The sequence below is a fragment of the Drosophila miranda genome, chromosome 4 (genome assembly GCF_003369915.1).
Source record: "Drosophila miranda strain MSH22 chromosome 4, D.miranda_PacBio2.1, whole genome shotgun sequence".
Classification (NCBI taxonomy): Eukaryota; Metazoa; Arthropoda; class Insecta; order Diptera; family Drosophilidae; genus Drosophila; species Drosophila miranda.
The window spans coordinates 12,886,389-12,903,047 of record NC_046677.1 but is presented as its reverse complement, the minus strand read 5'-3'; the positions used below and the strand labels follow the sequence as shown (position 1 = coordinate 12,903,047).

At 41.7% G+C, this 16,659-nt stretch overlaps 1 protein-coding gene across 1 annotated transcript; it reads left to right on the top strand.

Annotated features, from left to right (window-relative positions):
• Positions 1 to 293: 293 nt before the first annotated feature.
• LOC108163963 (thyrotropin-releasing hormone-degrading ectoenzyme) lies at positions 294 to 3,543 on the top strand. Its single transcript, XM_033393646.1, has 4 exons — positions 294 to 940; positions 1,004 to 1,159; positions 1,229 to 2,591; positions 2,655 to 3,543. Exons 1-4 carry the CDS (start codon positions 429 to 431, stop codon positions 2,769 to 2,771), a joined length of 2,148 nt encoding a protein of 715 aa, XP_033249537.1. The 5' UTR covers positions 294 to 428; the 3' UTR covers positions 2,772 to 3,543.
• The last annotated feature ends 13,116 nt before the right edge of the window (positions 3,544 to 16,659 follow it).

Below are 16,659 nucleotides of genomic sequence, written 5' to 3'. Positions count from 1 at the left end.
GCTGAGAGAGCGACTTGTGCCTCAAGCTAGAGATGGCAATTTTCGTACGTGCGTGAGCCTACTCCGTAGGCCTACTCCAATTCGAAGCCGTAAGCCTTTATTAATATGTTTAGCTGTCACGTTTCAGAAATTCTTTTCTACAAGATAAACTCTGTGGACTATGATGAGGAAGATTAGCCATTTAACTGTCAAGGAGCACTGGCTGGGGAATCTGAGTTCCCCCCCTACGCAATTTAAAATCTCTTCTTGCTGAACGATTGGTGTGATCTATAAGTAGTTAATTATTAAGTTGTCAAATTATTGATCAAATTTATGTGTTTCGAATTTTTCAAATTGTTTCAGTATTCTTGCGACGTCCAGCTCAAAGTTTCAGATACCAGTTGTAGCTGTTGTGTTTGCTGACTTTTGATGTATACCAGAAGTCAGCAATGTCGATATGTCTATCTGGTGTTCCGCGAGTCGGTAGACCAAATGTCGCGATTTATTACCTGTTGATCCTTCTAGGCCTATGTCTTGGTGCTGATGCAGTGAAGACTACGTACTACGACAGCCCCCGACTGCCAACGACGCTGGTGCCCCTTCACTATGAACTGAAGTTGCTTACCCGCCTGGAGAGCTCGTCCACCTTTGGCTACGAGGGCGCCGTGAACATTTCATTCTTCGTCCACGAGTCCACAGACGTGGTGGTGCTCCACGCCAATGACTTCAGCATTAAGTTGGGAAAAACCCGACTTCTGGAATGGAACACACTGAACAAGTACGAAGTTATGGAGTTCAACTTTAATAGAAAGTTGGACTATCTAATAATAAAAGTGGACAATTACTTGAAAGAGGGTAGGTACTACAGTCTGAATATCGAGTTCGGTCGACGAATGTCGGAGAACAGAAGAGGGGGCTACTTTTTGGTCTACTCCACGGATGTGGTGTCGCTGCAGAAAAGGTAGGTCTCCTCCCACTAAGTCTCGCGACAAGACCCTTTCTCATCTTCCGCTCATGTGCCCAGCTGGTACTCTCTCACCCACTTTGAGCCCCGCTCCATGAGGTACACCATGCCCTGTTTCGACGAGCCCGCCCTTAAGGCCACTTTCAATGTGACCCTGGGCCACCACAAGCGCTTCCAGAGCTTCAGCAACATGAAAGTGGTATCAGTGTTGGCCCAGTAAGTAAACCAAATATTCGATAATCCAAAGACTCCTACTACTATTAGTATTATTTTCGCATCCCACAGCAAGGAAATGAAGGACTACGTGTGGTCGGTTCACGAGATGACGCCACTAATGCCGACCTACTTACTGGCCTTCTCCATTAACAACTTAACCTGCACTTTCAGTCAGACTGGTGGTCCAAGTCCCGTCCGAATCCGCACCTGCGCCAGGTTCAGCGACCTCAGGCTCACGACATTCGCCTCTCAAAAGGCTCCTTTGTTCCTCGAATACTTTGGGCAAGTGCTCGACATGGTCCTCCCCCTGAACAAAATCGATCAGCTGGCGGTGGAAAAGTATCCCACCGATGCCATAGAGAACTGGGGCCTGGTAGTCTACTCCAGCGACTTAATACTGCAAACCGACGAACCTGACATCTCCGAGCCGTCCCGTTTTAGGTTGCAGGCCCTGCAGTTAATCTCTCACGAAATAGCTCACATGTGGTTCGGCAACCTGATCACCGTCGCCTGGTGGACTGATGTCTGGCTGATGGAGGGCCTCAACGGCTACTTTGAAGTTTTGGGCATTGATCATTTGTATCCGAGACTTGGTCGCAGGATTCTGGCTAAGTATCGAGAGACGACCCTGATGCACGAGGCAGATAGCGGTGGCATATTCGTGTCCATCAAGGATATACAAGCGAACACTTCCAATAAATACGCGTACCAGAAGGCAACGTCCGTGCTGCACATGGCGGAGGGTATGGTGGGAAATACGACCTTCCTTGATGCCATCCATCGGTACCTGTACCAGTATGCATTTGCCAGCGCGACAACGGATCAGTTTTTTGAGAGCATCCAGCAGGCCAGTGACCGTGCCAAATCCCTGCCCGTTTACGCTTACGTCAAGGCCATCATGGACACATGGATACTCCAGAACGGCTATCCGGTGGTGAATGTGATAAGGAATACTAGCCTGGTACTCATTCAGAACCACTTCTCCTTCAACGACTCCCGGAAGGAGGTCTGGTGGATTCCCCTGACATACACGACCCAGAGCGAGCAGAACTTCAGTGACACCAGACCGAAGGCCTTCTTTCCGGCCAACAGTCCGCTGCTGAACCTGGACGTCTTCGTTCCCGACAACGATTGGATCATCTTCAATGTCCAGGCCATGGGCTATTACAGGGTTAACTACGACGAGAAGAACTGGGATCTGATTGCAAAAGCTCTGTCGGAGGACCACCAGAGCATTCACGTGCTGAATCGGGCGCAAATTGTGAGCGATGCTCTGTTTCTCTGGAAGAACAAGCGGATCAGTTGGTCGACCGCGCTGAATGTCCTCAAGTACCTCGTCGACGAGGACGAGTTCGAGCCCCTGATGGCATTGGTTGTCGGAGTGACTAACGGCTTCTGGGGCGTGTCCCCGGAGAGTTCCATGGCGATTGCGGTAAGATTTCATAAGAAAAACTGTTACATAGTGCGCCCTACTCTTCAGCATCTCAATTTTTAGAAATGGCTGAGCAATGCTGGAAAGTGGTATGCAGAGTTCATCAATTATACGTTCGACCAGTTGGTGTTCATCGATAATATTCTGGAGTCCGCTGACGATACCTCGGTAGAAGACTAACCACAGGCAACGGGAGACCATTCAGGAACCGCAGAATAATGGGCATACAGCCATCCGCTTTCTATTCTGCTGCTTCACCGCATCTCTTTGGGGGACAGGGAGCGAAATGAAACCGCCATCAATGAACCGCAATTGTATTTGTTTGCAAATAACTGAGCGTTATCTGAGACTATTTATCTTTATCTACAACGACAAAAACAAAAACAAAAGCAACAACAACAACACCAGCAAGGCCAGGCCAGTGCGGCAGCAATGTCTCCTGCTCCTTCTCCTTCTCCTACTCCAGCTCTTGCTCTTGCCCCATAACAATGGCAAAGGACACCGCCACAGTAGCCAGAAAAGAGGAGGCAGGGCACGGCAAGGAGCTCTCTTACAGCCCTGGCAGTGCCAAGGCGCCAACTGAAATAATGATGCAGGCGAAATAACAATAAAAGCAGAGCTCGCAGGAGTGGAACCGAAGATGGGAGAGCAAAAGTAAAGGACAATATCGATGCTCCTTTTCCGCATAACGGCCGGCGGTAAAGACAATGCCAGACCCCTAACGCTGCAGACAGGATGCGGATGCAATGGACTCCACTCCCCTTTCTCACCAGCTCCACTCACGCGGATGGACGACAGCCTTAAGTGCAACGCAAGGACAGCTTTAAGACCGCTTTAAAACCCAAACCAAAAAGTTCCCAAAATGTATTCACGTTTCGATTTTTCTGTAATTTTTTCAGTGTTCTCTGCAACAGTTTAATAATAACAATCCAATGAAAAGAAAAGGAATAAGGAAAGCATCTTTCACGCATAATGAAATTTAACCCACAAACAGGGGCTGGCCAGCGCTCAGACGGAAGATGATTCCGCCTAAAACCATGCAAATTAAATTTAATGGAAAATTTATTACCATTTTTTCTGCGGGTTCTTTTCCTCACACTGCCCGCTCTGACGACCTCTGTTTTCCGCACTTCGTTTGGGTCCTGGGGGCAAGACGAAAATTTATAAATCAAATTGGGGGCTGTGCATTATTAATTTTGTTAGCTGCAACAAGTTGGGGCAGCTGCCGGAGGCCTCGCCTGAGCCGAAACAATAAATCAACGTGGTCTCTGTCATATGGTAAAATTCGCCACATATCTGATATCAATCCATTGTCCTTCACTAACCCATCAACACCCCTTAATTGGCCACGACTGTGGAGTACAATTATTTGTGCATTTATTATGGGAGAATTTTTATATTTTCTGTAGCCTTTGGTTTATCCTTTCAAAATACTTTTTTATGCCATATTTAAATGGTCGGCTGGCCGCTCTGTCTCTTTCAATTGCCCTTTGTTGATGGTTTGCATGCTCGCTACTGTTTGAGTGAAAAACTCATTAAGGTTGCCATTTATTTCTGTCGTTATAATAAAAAGCGTTCCAAAGCATCCACAGCGGGCGCAAAAACACACACAAATTTAATCACAAAAAAAAAAAAAAAATATTGTAAAATCAACGGTGTAAAAAGGTTATTTTGTGACATAAACGTCCATAATGCAGTTGACAACTCAATAATGACGTTCAATGTGGCAGCAGGTAATTAATTTCTTTGAAATGTTCAGGTTCAGAATCAAAGGAAATCAAGCCAGATCATCTGGTCGCACTTTATAAGTAGACTCCTCATTTCACATATGTAGAAGACATACAAAAAGTAAACATGTCTTCAAATCCTTTTCATTATCGGAAATAGTTCCTTCTCTGCGTTGCAGGCATCGGGTCAAAATCACGGCACTCTCTGGAAGGCTACACAGTTTCTAAGATGATATGATAAATCTTGGCTTAAGGTCAAGCATTTTTTGCTTGATCTGTAGGCCAATTCCAAATGAATAGCTGGGGCAAGAGACAATATTACCCATCACAAAGCATTTTTCAGTTAAATTTCTTAACGGGTTGAGGGTTTGAGGTATTCATGTGACGCAATGCCACCTTTAGCTTTCGTAAGAGTATCTGTCAGTATCGGCACTTAAAGCACATGTCGATTGCCTCAGTGCAAATGACAACGGCAGCAAGCCGCCACAGGACAAGCAAACAAGCAGCAACCAACTCTGGGAGTCAAATCCGAGTCGTGTTGAATTTTTTGCATGAATTATGCAAAAGAGTTTGTTCAACTGTTGGGTGTGCGCGTGAGAGAGTGTGTTTCGGAGTATCGTATCCCTGTCTCCCACAAAGGGAATTCTTAAATGGGATTTGGGAAATCACAAACACATAAGCTCCGCCAGAGGAACGAATCTGCGATGGAGAAGGGAGTGGAGAGTGGGGAGTGGGGTGAGGGGAATTAAGAGGACGGCAAAGGGAAATGCTGGCCAAATAATTTTTTCGCTTTGATGGCATATCAAATTGCATTTCGGTTAAGTAATATTATATTGAGGTTGCCCAACATCATCGTATATCCACATGTACGTATCTACATCCATACGTACTATATGTGTGCGTAATATATTTGCATTGCATACGACTTATTAAAGGTTGGCCAATGTTGGACCATGTTGGCCAATAAATTCTGGTAGCGTTAACTGCCTGAAATCCCATTGCTCATTTACTTTGGACCCACGTCCATCCCGTGGAGCCGTGGCCGTGGAGCGCCGTCTTTGGCCATGCATCCTCGACCGCCACCTGCAAAATTGCAACTTAACAATGCCTCTGAGAGTCTCTCGATGCACCCGCCCCCGCACCACCGCACCACCGCATCACCATCCCCATCTCCATCTCCATTCCGACCAGGGGCACGGATACCCCATGTGGCAGCAACGCATGCGGCGTATAAATCAATATTGGCAATTTAAAATTGGCTGGCGGTGTATGAAGCCAATATCCGGCACCGCTCTCCGGCATTTCGAGTGTGTTTGTGCTGCTGGGTCCTGGAGGAGAAGGCAGGGAAAAAATTGGGTGACTAGGGAAAAAAGGTGTGGTGCGGGTGGTGCGATGGGTGTGTGGTTGGTGGCCGGAGTTTGCACACGTGAATCTTAGACAAACATTATATGGCACCCGAAACGTTCGTTCGATTTGCGATTGGTGGGGCTTTTGTGAGTGCGTTTCTGTGCCCAGGATAGGTGGTTGTCGGAGAGGTGGGGGTGCGGTGGTTAAAAGCGATTCCCGCGAAGTCTATTAAAAATGCGAGTATGTACATTCGTGGTCCCTTTGCCGATGCGTCCAACGGGTAAATACAATTCGAAACAAAAAGAACAGGTGAGGGAGTCAACTAAGTGGTGGGGCAGAAAGAACAGGAGCGGAGGCAGAGTGCTCCGGATTGTTTCGATATTGGTGGGTGGGAGAAACGATTTGTCCATAGATTAAAGGTAATCCCAATAGGTAGTTAACAATAACAAAATAGAGATAGGATGCTGGTAGACTATTCTTACGTCAAGAATCCACAGATAAATAGATTTATTTTAGCGCAAATTATTTGCAAGCAATGTTAAAACGTATAATCTCAGATCTTTTAAACCTCAAGGATCATTCATTTCTACTTGGTTGGATTTTCCGAAATAGCTCTGCCATTATGCTTTCAACTATGCAAATTACAATCGAGATTTGTTTTTTGCCCCACTTTGGGGAGGCAATCAAACAACAAACCACTAATCGGGCGAACCCCCAGATCGGGGAACGACCTAATTATGCGCCAATAAGTATGCAAAATTAAAATATTATGCAAATTACAGCGAATGCGGATGGAGATGAGATACTAGACGGTTGAAATTTAAACGCTTTTTGTTTTGACTTTTGGCAGAAATAAAATTATGACATCATCATCATCGGCACCGGCACCGGCACCGGCACCGGCACCACTGCCACCCCCAGCCGGCCCCACATTATCGGCAACGCGTCAAAAACAAATTACCCGCGAACTAGCCAGGGTGTGTGAGAGAGAGAGATGCGTAGCTAAAATTATGCCGCATCAGAAATCCTGTTTAGCCATTAGAAATTCGGAGATGGGGTATGGGGGTGTGAGGCCAACATCAAAACAGTTTTTGTGGCCATGTCAAATGTTGTTGGCCGAAATACTAGAGCGAAAAGTGCGTGCAAAATAAAAATAAAATTTTGCCCGTAGTTCCCGGTTTCTTCCCGAGAGAAGTCTCGTTCGGGTTTTATTGCTGTTTGGCTGTTGTTATAATAAAAGATATTTCCAAGAAGATGAAAATACTCGTGCGTAATGGGGAATCAGTCAAGCATAAAGTATGAAAAATAGAGATAAATACCAGATTGCCTTTCGTACCAGGAAAATGAATAATAACTGATTTTGTTTGTGAACAGAACACATCAGACGTTAGTCTGATTCTTGGTAAACTATTTGCCCGGGGCAATAAATAGCAGTTGATGGCCATCGCCGTGGATGGTATTGGAAAATCAATAAATATTATGAACTAATGATTTGGAGCCGAAAAATTTAAATTCAATGCATGGGCCCAAATTCCATTCGGCCAAGCGAGAGAATATTGGAAAATTAATCAGCTATGAACTCATAATAAATATTCATATGTACATATGCGCACATATGTATAAATAAACCCGGCATTAAAGAGCAATCAGAATGGAAATTATTATTCAATTTCATTATATTCTGTTCTTTCCATTTTTCCGGTTATTTATATCATTTGTGGCGAATCAGTTTCTTTAGACGGGTGTGGGAAGAACCCAGAGTGTAAAGCATTTTATAAATCGAATCATATTAGTAGGAGCACTTTTGTGTGTGCTTTGCGGTCTTCTCGCTGAGAGTCTTTTCCCCTTTGTTGACTTTTCGCCCTTGTTTTTTTGTGCATTTTAATGGACAATATTGATTTTTAATCCCACACTCGTATCTTCCCTTTTTCAGATAGAGTTTCAAGCCCTGCCTGCCGTCTCCCGTGTCCCGTGTCCTGACAAAGTCTCGGGGTCTCAATCCCGTGAAGCTTACCATAATGTTATTGGAGTATAAAACACTTTTCCTAATTAAAACCAATCTTCTCCTCCTTCACCTTTGGCCGGCTCATGCAATTCCTTCTCGGCTCCATCTTTTTTTTGTGCCCCACCAAATGCTCAACAATCCTTTGGGCCGTGCCAAGAGCTTAACATTAATTGCCGTCTTTCATTCCCTCTTTGCGACTGCACTCACCTGCAAAGTAGTCAGACGTTGGGCTGAGGCGGAGAAGAGAAGGAAAAAAAAACGACTGAGAAGATGGCCAAGTGAATGTAAAGTTAAGTACGAAAACTGTAAAGGGTCTGATAAAAAAGTTGGGCCAAATGAATTGCTGGGCGAATGCGATGCAGAGCTAATAAAAAAGTTTTCGCTTCCTCTCGAATTAAGGGGACAATTTTCTGTTGCTGCCAAATGGCGGCTTAATTACCGGCTCTGGCCTCAAGGAAGTGCAGCATGCTAATTGCACAATTTTTGGCAACAATGGGTAAATAATTGAGTTCATTGATTCATTAGGCAAGAACGCCAATAAATTGCAATTAAATTCAATTAGGCGAAAATGTATGTTTATATTTTTCGAAGCACATATTAGCAAACCACTTGAAATCAAACGGTTGAGTTGAGTGTTTTCTCGATTAGGTTTACTCTGTTTTACTTTTAAAATTGCCTTAAACGTAGTCTACTACTTAATGAAGAAGGAAAAGCGGCGAATAGATTACGATGAAATTTAAATAATTCAACGATGGATGATTTTTTTGCCTCTATAATAAAATAATACATTTCTTCTAACAAAGGCTAATGCAAACACCTTAAGACAAAAACCATCTATTATTCTATTATATAAAATTACTTTTAAGAAGCTGCCACGAATCTATCGTAGAGGCATAAAGCAAAGACGAGTATTCATGAAATTTATTTATTGGTTGTCTATTAATTGTAAGGTCTATCAATAAATTGGGTTGGATAGCATTCCATAGCTTTTCGAAGTTTGATTGCTCTTAAAGGGCGTTTCGAACTTGGAGACAAATCTCGCAATTTACTCAGCCGTAAAATGAATATTGGGAAAGTGCTGTGTGCACTGATACTATACTCGTAATTCGATTAGATTCAGCTCTTTGGAATGCGAATATTTTGGCAATTAGCTTTATAATAAAGAGTCATGATCAGAATCTGTTAATTATGGCACAAATTTTACAGAAATACTTCTGCCTCGACGCATGCCGGAGATAATTTTCCGAGCTTGAGTTTTGCTTATCGATTTGCTCGGAAATTTCCCTTGCATTTTGGGACACACACAAAGGCGCAGACACCCCGCCTATGCGGCATGCCGCCTAAAGTTGTGCTATTAATTAATTAAATTTTGACTATGGTTATGTTGGCAGCCCTATCTCTATCTACCCATCTCCATCTCCATTTCCCCTGTCTTTGTCTTTGTCTTTGGCGTGCTACCGTCTCTGTCTTTCTGTCTTTCTGTCTCTGGCTGTGTCTGTGTTTTGTCGCCGGCATTGTCGCTGCACAAGTTCTGGTGCACAATTAATCCTTATTAATTATATGCTGCCTGTGGATTTATGACATGTTTTGTGTGTTGGCATATGCCCAAGACATGCACACAAACACACACTAAACATGAACACCCATTAAACCCGAATGCATCTCGGGGCCAAGTCAGTTGCAAGTTGGTGCTCTCGCTCCGCTCGGCGGCCTAGACTCCCCACCGCTTACGAAAGCCATTGATATGCCTATACCTCACGTTTCCCCTGCCCGGCGCAGCAGGACATTATCTGCCCACTCCGGACTCTCGTTCGGCTGCACTTGACAGCTGAGACACCGACAACAAGTCAATAGGCATCTCGATTGGCCCATGCCTCCCTGCTCCCGTCATTACCTAATCGCAGACAAAGGAGCCCTTAATTGCTCTCACCCATTCGAATGCCTCACGAAACATGCCATGCCGTCCCAGTCAGTTCTACCAGTAGCAGCACCAGTCGGCAGTATGCAAATGTGGCAAACTTTCCCTGAATCATCGCCCAGTCACATTTTATTACATCTGCAATTCCTCGGTGACTTGAGCCCATAAATATGCTCCCAAAATGTTTCTTTTCGGCCAACTTTGTGCCACCACAGGGACTGTCATTAAGTTAATGCTCATTGAGTCCATAAAAATAAACATATATTTCTATACGGGTAGGTATACGGATACATCTGCATGTATCTCTGTCTATTATCTGTGAGTATTCGCAGTGGGATGCCGATGCTCCGAGTTGTGCTAAACTTTGGCTGAAGTGAAAGGTCTTCCTGCCATGCCGTCCCTTCACTCCCCACGCTGGAAAGTGTAATCAATAGCTGGAGGTGCTTTGACAGCGCAAACTAACCAAAGTATATGGAAAAAATGGTAATCACTTGGCTTGGAGCGAGGCGGGGCATAATAATTAAGTGTAAATTACATTAAAGGCGAATGCAAACTGAGAATCAATTAAAAGGTGCTTTCGTTGCAAGGCAATGGAAACATCATGGACGGAGTGAATAGCTAAAGAAGGACTTGAAGGGGGAAAAGTATCGCTTGCATCGAGTACCATGGTGTTGGATATGTTTGTGGTCAAAGCATTAAATAACTGAACGAATTTAATTAAGCTTTCCGCATTGTTGGATTTTCCTTTCGTTGACCTCCTTCCCATTAAGTGCTAACTACTCCTCTGCCCCAGAATAGAGATAGCAGAATCAATGTTAACAAATATTGAGTTTAGTTGATGCCTTTTTTCGCACAGTTTTCCCTATTTCCCATCCTTGCGGATGCAATTTGTGTATCGTCCTGGCTGTTCTTCCTGGTGTTTGACTGCAATCAGAGCTATAAAGTGGATTGTCATTATCATCATGAGGGCATTGAGCATTAAGCGATTTCTTTTTCATGCGACCAAGTAATTTTTTTCGTATTTGCATTTCATTTAAAATCAATTTAGCAATCAGTCAGGCGCATTTTGTTAAACAGTAATTAACATAAATCAATTTAAATGCACCCTGGTTATGTAAAATGTTTACTTAACGCCTTGATGAGCTCGCAGATGACATTAATTAGGCCAAATGATAGAGAGAGATGGAGCTGGTTCAGGCCGGATGGTGTGAAACAAATTAAGTACAATTATAACATAAACGATTACTTTTTCAACGTTAAGTAGTCCAAATTACTTTCATTTGAAAATGAATTTTTTTTTAAATTATGTAGAAACAAGAATAGAATAAGAAGATTTAAAAGATTTGGAATAGACAATGTACTTCAATATATTTCACACGCACTCCATATATCTCATTACACAAATAATATATAATCACAACAAACTATACAAAACGAAACAAACTTTTAACTTAAATTAACTTAAATTCATCAAAATGCATCGAAATGTCTTATGGTTGCATTCGGCTCCAAAGGCAGAAACTACAACCTATACATGATATTTATTAGCATTTGTAAGTGGCGGATAGCTGCTTTTAGGACGCCTCCGCCTTTTTTATCCATCGAGAATTAGGCACTATCGAAAGTGGGAGCGGGTCCGATGCTGAGGTTCGATTAAGGAAAGGTTTTAAAAAGAGGAAATCGGGATGTCATTATGTCATTACCAGCTTGGTCGGCAGCAGAGATCGTAGGACAGTGTACTAACACAGCAAGCATTTGTTCAACATTTCCACATTCGACAGGACTCCCGTGTATTTCAAAATATTGCCCACTGCCTTCCACACCGAATTGCTGAATCTGGATCAAATCGGATCATTATTATAGCCAAAATGAAAATCAATTTGCAGTGGCTACGCAGCGCCCGACGACACGTTCTGACTGATTTTCTGTCTCTATCGCACGCACTCTTTGTCGTTCAATGTTAGCGCCGTCTGCCGGAGAAGAGCCATACTGACAAAGATTTGGGTATAAATGTAGAGTTGCGGCCACAGCAGTAACTCACAACGTTCCACCTCGTTTTTTTAATGTATATATTAATCCATCATGCTTATTTAGAATTAAGTTGCATTTAGATTAATTTACACCGGCCCCGAAAATTGAGGAAGTAATGTATGGGGTCCTGGCTGGTAAAGATTTCTGTAGAATGTCATGACCCAGGTAGGGTTGGCAAAGTTTCCTTGAAACATCGAAGGGTAGTCCGTCCCTTAAATTGGCAATTGTCAGTTTCATGTGGTCCTTTGAAGTGTTCTCTGTCCGGTAAGTTGCGAGGCTTGTCTTCCACGTTAAACTTAAAATAAGGCAAATTAAGAGCCTCAGACCATGACAAGCTAAACACCATCCCAATCGCCGACGAGCCAGTAGCCGGAAATAATACGTTCCTACAGTTGACTATTACCACCTCGGTACTCTTCGGTCCCGGTGACTATTGATTTTATTTATTTAATAAAATTTTCGTCCATTTCTTCCCATTTTGTAAAAGATACATACAACATTTTTATGTTTAAGCTTATTGCCAGTCTAAGAATCAAATCAAATTATTGCAATAACTAAACTCTTTTTGGTTACTTCTACTCCACGATCTCAATCGCGAATTGAAGTTAGTGACGGAAATTAATGCTTATGCAGGTAGAAAATATATAATATATATTTGTCTGTCTGTCTTCTCTGCTATACTAAACAATCACAATACTCTTTACCAAGGTAGAGGAAAAAAAAGAAAATTAATTAATCTGCGAAACTACGCTCAGAAAAAAGGAATTTGTTCCTCTTTATGGAAATTCCTAATTAGTTATTTATTATAACATTTTTTGACTTTCATTCATTTTAGTGGCTGTTCGCATTCTTTTCACAGTTCTGCACATTGTCAAAATTGTGGAAAGTTATTTGGTAAAAAAGAATAGTGAAATCAAGTGAAAAGATTTATAATTAATTTTTAGATTGGGATTAAAAAAAAGAAAAAGGTAATTTGTGGTTGCAAGCATGAAAAATAAATCGATTATAAAAGTGTTTGGATTGAATATTTGTTAATTATGTATGGACTGGCTACGATGAAGCATTGGCCAATTTTCAAAGAAACTCCCGCTTTTGTGCGACCTACATGTCGAAACAATTTCGATATCATTTGTAAACGTAATTTAAAAAGTTTCCGGGGCATAGAGGAACTTTCAACAATTCCATTTAAAACAATATTGCGAGCCAATGTGGAAATCTTTTCTTTATGCTTACCATCCACATAAATTCCAGGGAAAACACCAAGCAGAGGTCATATATTTCAGTCAGAGCAACAACAGCAGTCATGGTCCTGTTTCGTATTGTCCTTGCAACTCCTTCGATGCAGTTTGGCCATTTCTCTTGTGGCAGGCAGCCGGAGCAGCCAGCTTCGAAGGCAATTTACTTTCAACGCACACTCTCGCTCCTCGCCCAGAACTTGCAGTTGGTATGTATGAGTGTGTGTCTGTGGCCATTAAGTGCAATTGTATTGCATTTTTGAGACAAAACTCTCATCGCATCTGTCGTTTGCCCTGGCTGGAAATACCTACAAATAAAGTACATACATACATACACAATATATAGATATAGCAGCAGCAAAAAATAGGAGGAAACCATTACAACTAAAAACAAAAGTGTGGAAATATTGAAAGCTTTGGTTACAGCTTGGCAAATGTGGCCAGGGTTGCCAGGCCACATCCTGCAGTTGTTGCACAGGCCGGGTCCCAAGGATGCAGTCTGGTCTAGGCCCTGTTTTCACTATGAAATTCCCATTGCAAATAATGTTCTGCACACGCACACCTACGCATCCGCCCCTTCTGGATCCCAACCCCTCCCTACCTCTTTGTTAATGGCAACGACTGTTGCTCCTTGTTCTTAGTGTTGCTTTTGCTGTTGTTTTTGTTGTTGTTGTTGTGCTAGCTGCTTTCACTTTACACCCAAGCGCATAATTTCCACTACACACATACAGGCATACATATAACCGTATAACCGTATATACTCGTACATCCACATAGAACCAGGAGCCGGAGAGCAGAGAAAAAATACTTCAAGTGTTCGCAATAAATTCTTTTAAAGCTTTTAAGCCACAACAGAAGGAGTCGGTGATAGGGGGTGGTCTGCGGACAGGGGTACGAGACCTTAGGCAGGGCTCTGAAATTACTTAAAATGCGCTTTTAGGGTTAAGCCTAAGAAGAGTCTCACTTGCATTTATCATGGGGCGCTTAGGCACTTAAGCACTTTGGTTAGACCCATGGGCTCAAGGCCATCTTGGAGTGGTGGTCGACCATCGATATGAGGGCTTCTAAAAGCCCCTACAACGCAGAAAATGTATTTGACAGTACTTAGGAAATTGTAAGAAAATAATAATGTAATGATTATTGTTTCAATTTATGTTCCGATAATGAAAGTAAATTTGTACCGCTTTTTGGGGATACATACAGAATACTGTGCTTATACATATGTATGTATAAGCAGTCTTATTATTTATGCAAAATATACATATGTACAATATATTCCTGCACCCAACCATTCTCTTTTCTACTTTGTTGTGTCCTTGGCCAAGCCCGCTCAATCCGTAATGGCCTTATAAATTATAAAAAATTTATCAAATAAAAAAAAACAGATTTTACCTATTCGAATACCATGGATTGATTTGTTGGTTGTGGTCTAATTTTCTGTGATGATATTTTATTTTCTTCTGAAGAAGTCGTATTTATGATCAAGAATTCTCTCCCTGCATTTTCGTTAATTGTTGTAGTATACTTTTATGTTTGGTCGGTAAATAGAATAAGATAGAAAACATAAAGATGCATGGCATTCTGAATTAATTCTCAAAAGCATCGATGAAGTATTGGAAATTTTTAGAGACCAACTCTCTTACACTTTAATCTTAAAATGGCAAGTGCAACCGAATTTTCTGATTTTTCTTATCTTTTCACAAATGGTTGTGTTCATGACTGACCATACGTGAGCATTAACGAAATCAGATCGCAGCACTTCTCCCTCTCTTTTTAACTCTCCCTCGTTCTTTTTCTATCTCTTCCCAAAAAGGAATTGCCATCCGCCGTTATATCTTTCAGACAAAGAAACACAGGGCAGGGTAGTCAGGCACGGAAGACGGGTTTCTTCATTTTGCCTATAATATTAATTTTGATGCATATTATATATGTTCTATCGTTGAGATATGATGGCCCGCTATGGTTCTGTCTTAGATTTCCATGAATTGATTATAGCAAAGCGAATACTAAGTCTAATCAAAAATATTTTTTTTTTTTTTTTTTGTGGTGTTGGAAATGATTTAATTATTATAGGAGTGTAGGGAAAAAATGATTTAAATTTTATAAAATTTTAAAATGCTTAAAATCGTTTTGTTTTTCTGGTTGGAGTATGATTTTGGGGAAAAAATAGAAAACAAAACGAATAACTAAAAACGCAAAACTACAGTTTTCCTGAAGATTGACCTCAAATCCAGCTACAATGCATTAATTTCCGCCGCTAAAGTGAATAATAATAATAATACGAGGCTAAAAACTTATACAAATGTTTATTTATTATTATTCAGCCTTCCTCCTTACAGTAATTTTTTGCATCCGTTTTATATTGTTGTTTGTGATGCCTAAGATACGGTTTGTGTGAATTGAAAACTTTGACATTTTAATGAAATCAAGTCAAGTGTTTTATAATTGCCTCAATTGACCTGCTTTCGATGGAAACCAAGACCAACGGCCATTCGTTATGCAACTTAACGTCATGTGTGTCAATTGGGCTAACATGCATGCACACGTGAGCATACATACATACATATACATAAATGTAAGTATAAACTTGCTCGTATAATGTGGGACCACAGCTGGCAAAAGGTAAGAGAAGATCTCGAACTTTTATGAAAGTGGAATGGAAGTGCATGACTTGAATGGGAATGGGAGGTAAGAATTGCCATATGATTTACTAAGTGACCGATATGTGTAGGCTTATATTAACATTGATTTATAGAGACTTCTATGAAATTGTATGTAGAATTTTCTTGACAGTATTTTTACTCTTTGTGCACTATTCAAAGTTTTTCTTTTAATTTTCATAGAGGAAATTACGGGTGTGCTGTAATTAAAATTAAATATGATTTAAACTTTAACCATATATGTATTCCACACTCCACTATAAAGCTGTCTCCATCACACAAACACACGCAGCCACACAATGAGAGAGAAACATACATACACAGACAAAGGATAGAGTACAAATATAATGAAATTTCAATTTCAATGAATGGAATTGAAGATATTTCTCCAGCAGGCGACAACAATGTGAGTTTCTAAACATTTGGGGCTTTTGTGTTTAATTGTAAATATTTTGCCACACACCTGACACCACACAAACATTCACAGGCAAGCATACGATACAAGGGAATGGAGGTATGGGGCTTGAAGCTTGGTTGGACTTTGTTCTCCATTGATTTTGGCCCCAAGGTGTTAAGATTACACAAATTGCAATTTATTTGTTTTGCCAACCAAAGCCAATGCTGCAAATTGCTTCTATACCTCTTCTGAAGCCACCTCTCGCTCGCACACTGCTCTGTATATCTCTCTCTTCCATGGATATGGGCTATGGGCTATGGGCTATGGTCTCTCTCTGTCCCTGTCTTACACTGATTAATATGTCTTGCGTTTTGTGTATTTGCCTTTGTGTTATGTTTGCATTTAACTGGTAAACTGGATTGGAATCGGTGGAAGGGAGAGACTTTTCCACGAATAGGTTGAGTGGGAAGGAAGGTTTCCATGTCCAAGTGCTCCCAGTAGCCTCACAGACTGTGATATGCATGACCTAGACAAATATTGTGCGTTTGCAAGCACTTTGTCATTCGAGATGCTGTACCAGGTTCCATCTCTTGGCCCTTGCACCAATGGCCACATTTGTTATTTTGAAATATTTTGTTGATTTTGCCCAAGAAGATTTTCCCACAGCAGAGTTTCACATTTGAGGTTTTCATTTGGCTAAGAGCAGAGGGACCCCTTCTCCGCTCTGCTGCACCTCCACGCAAACAAA

Coding starts and splice junctions, on each gene's coding strand:
- LOC108163963 (XM_033393646.1), top strand. CDS start 429: ATGTCGATATGTCTATCTGGTGTTCCGCGAGTCGGTAGACCAAATGTC. Junction 941..1,003: donor GTGGTGTCGCTGCAGAAAAG/GTAGGTCTCCTC, acceptor TCATGTGCCCAG/CTGGTACTCTCTCACCCACT. Junction 2,592..2,654: donor AGAGTTCCATGGCGATTGCG/GTAAGATTTCAT, acceptor CTCAATTTTTAG/AAATGGCTGAGCAATGCTGG.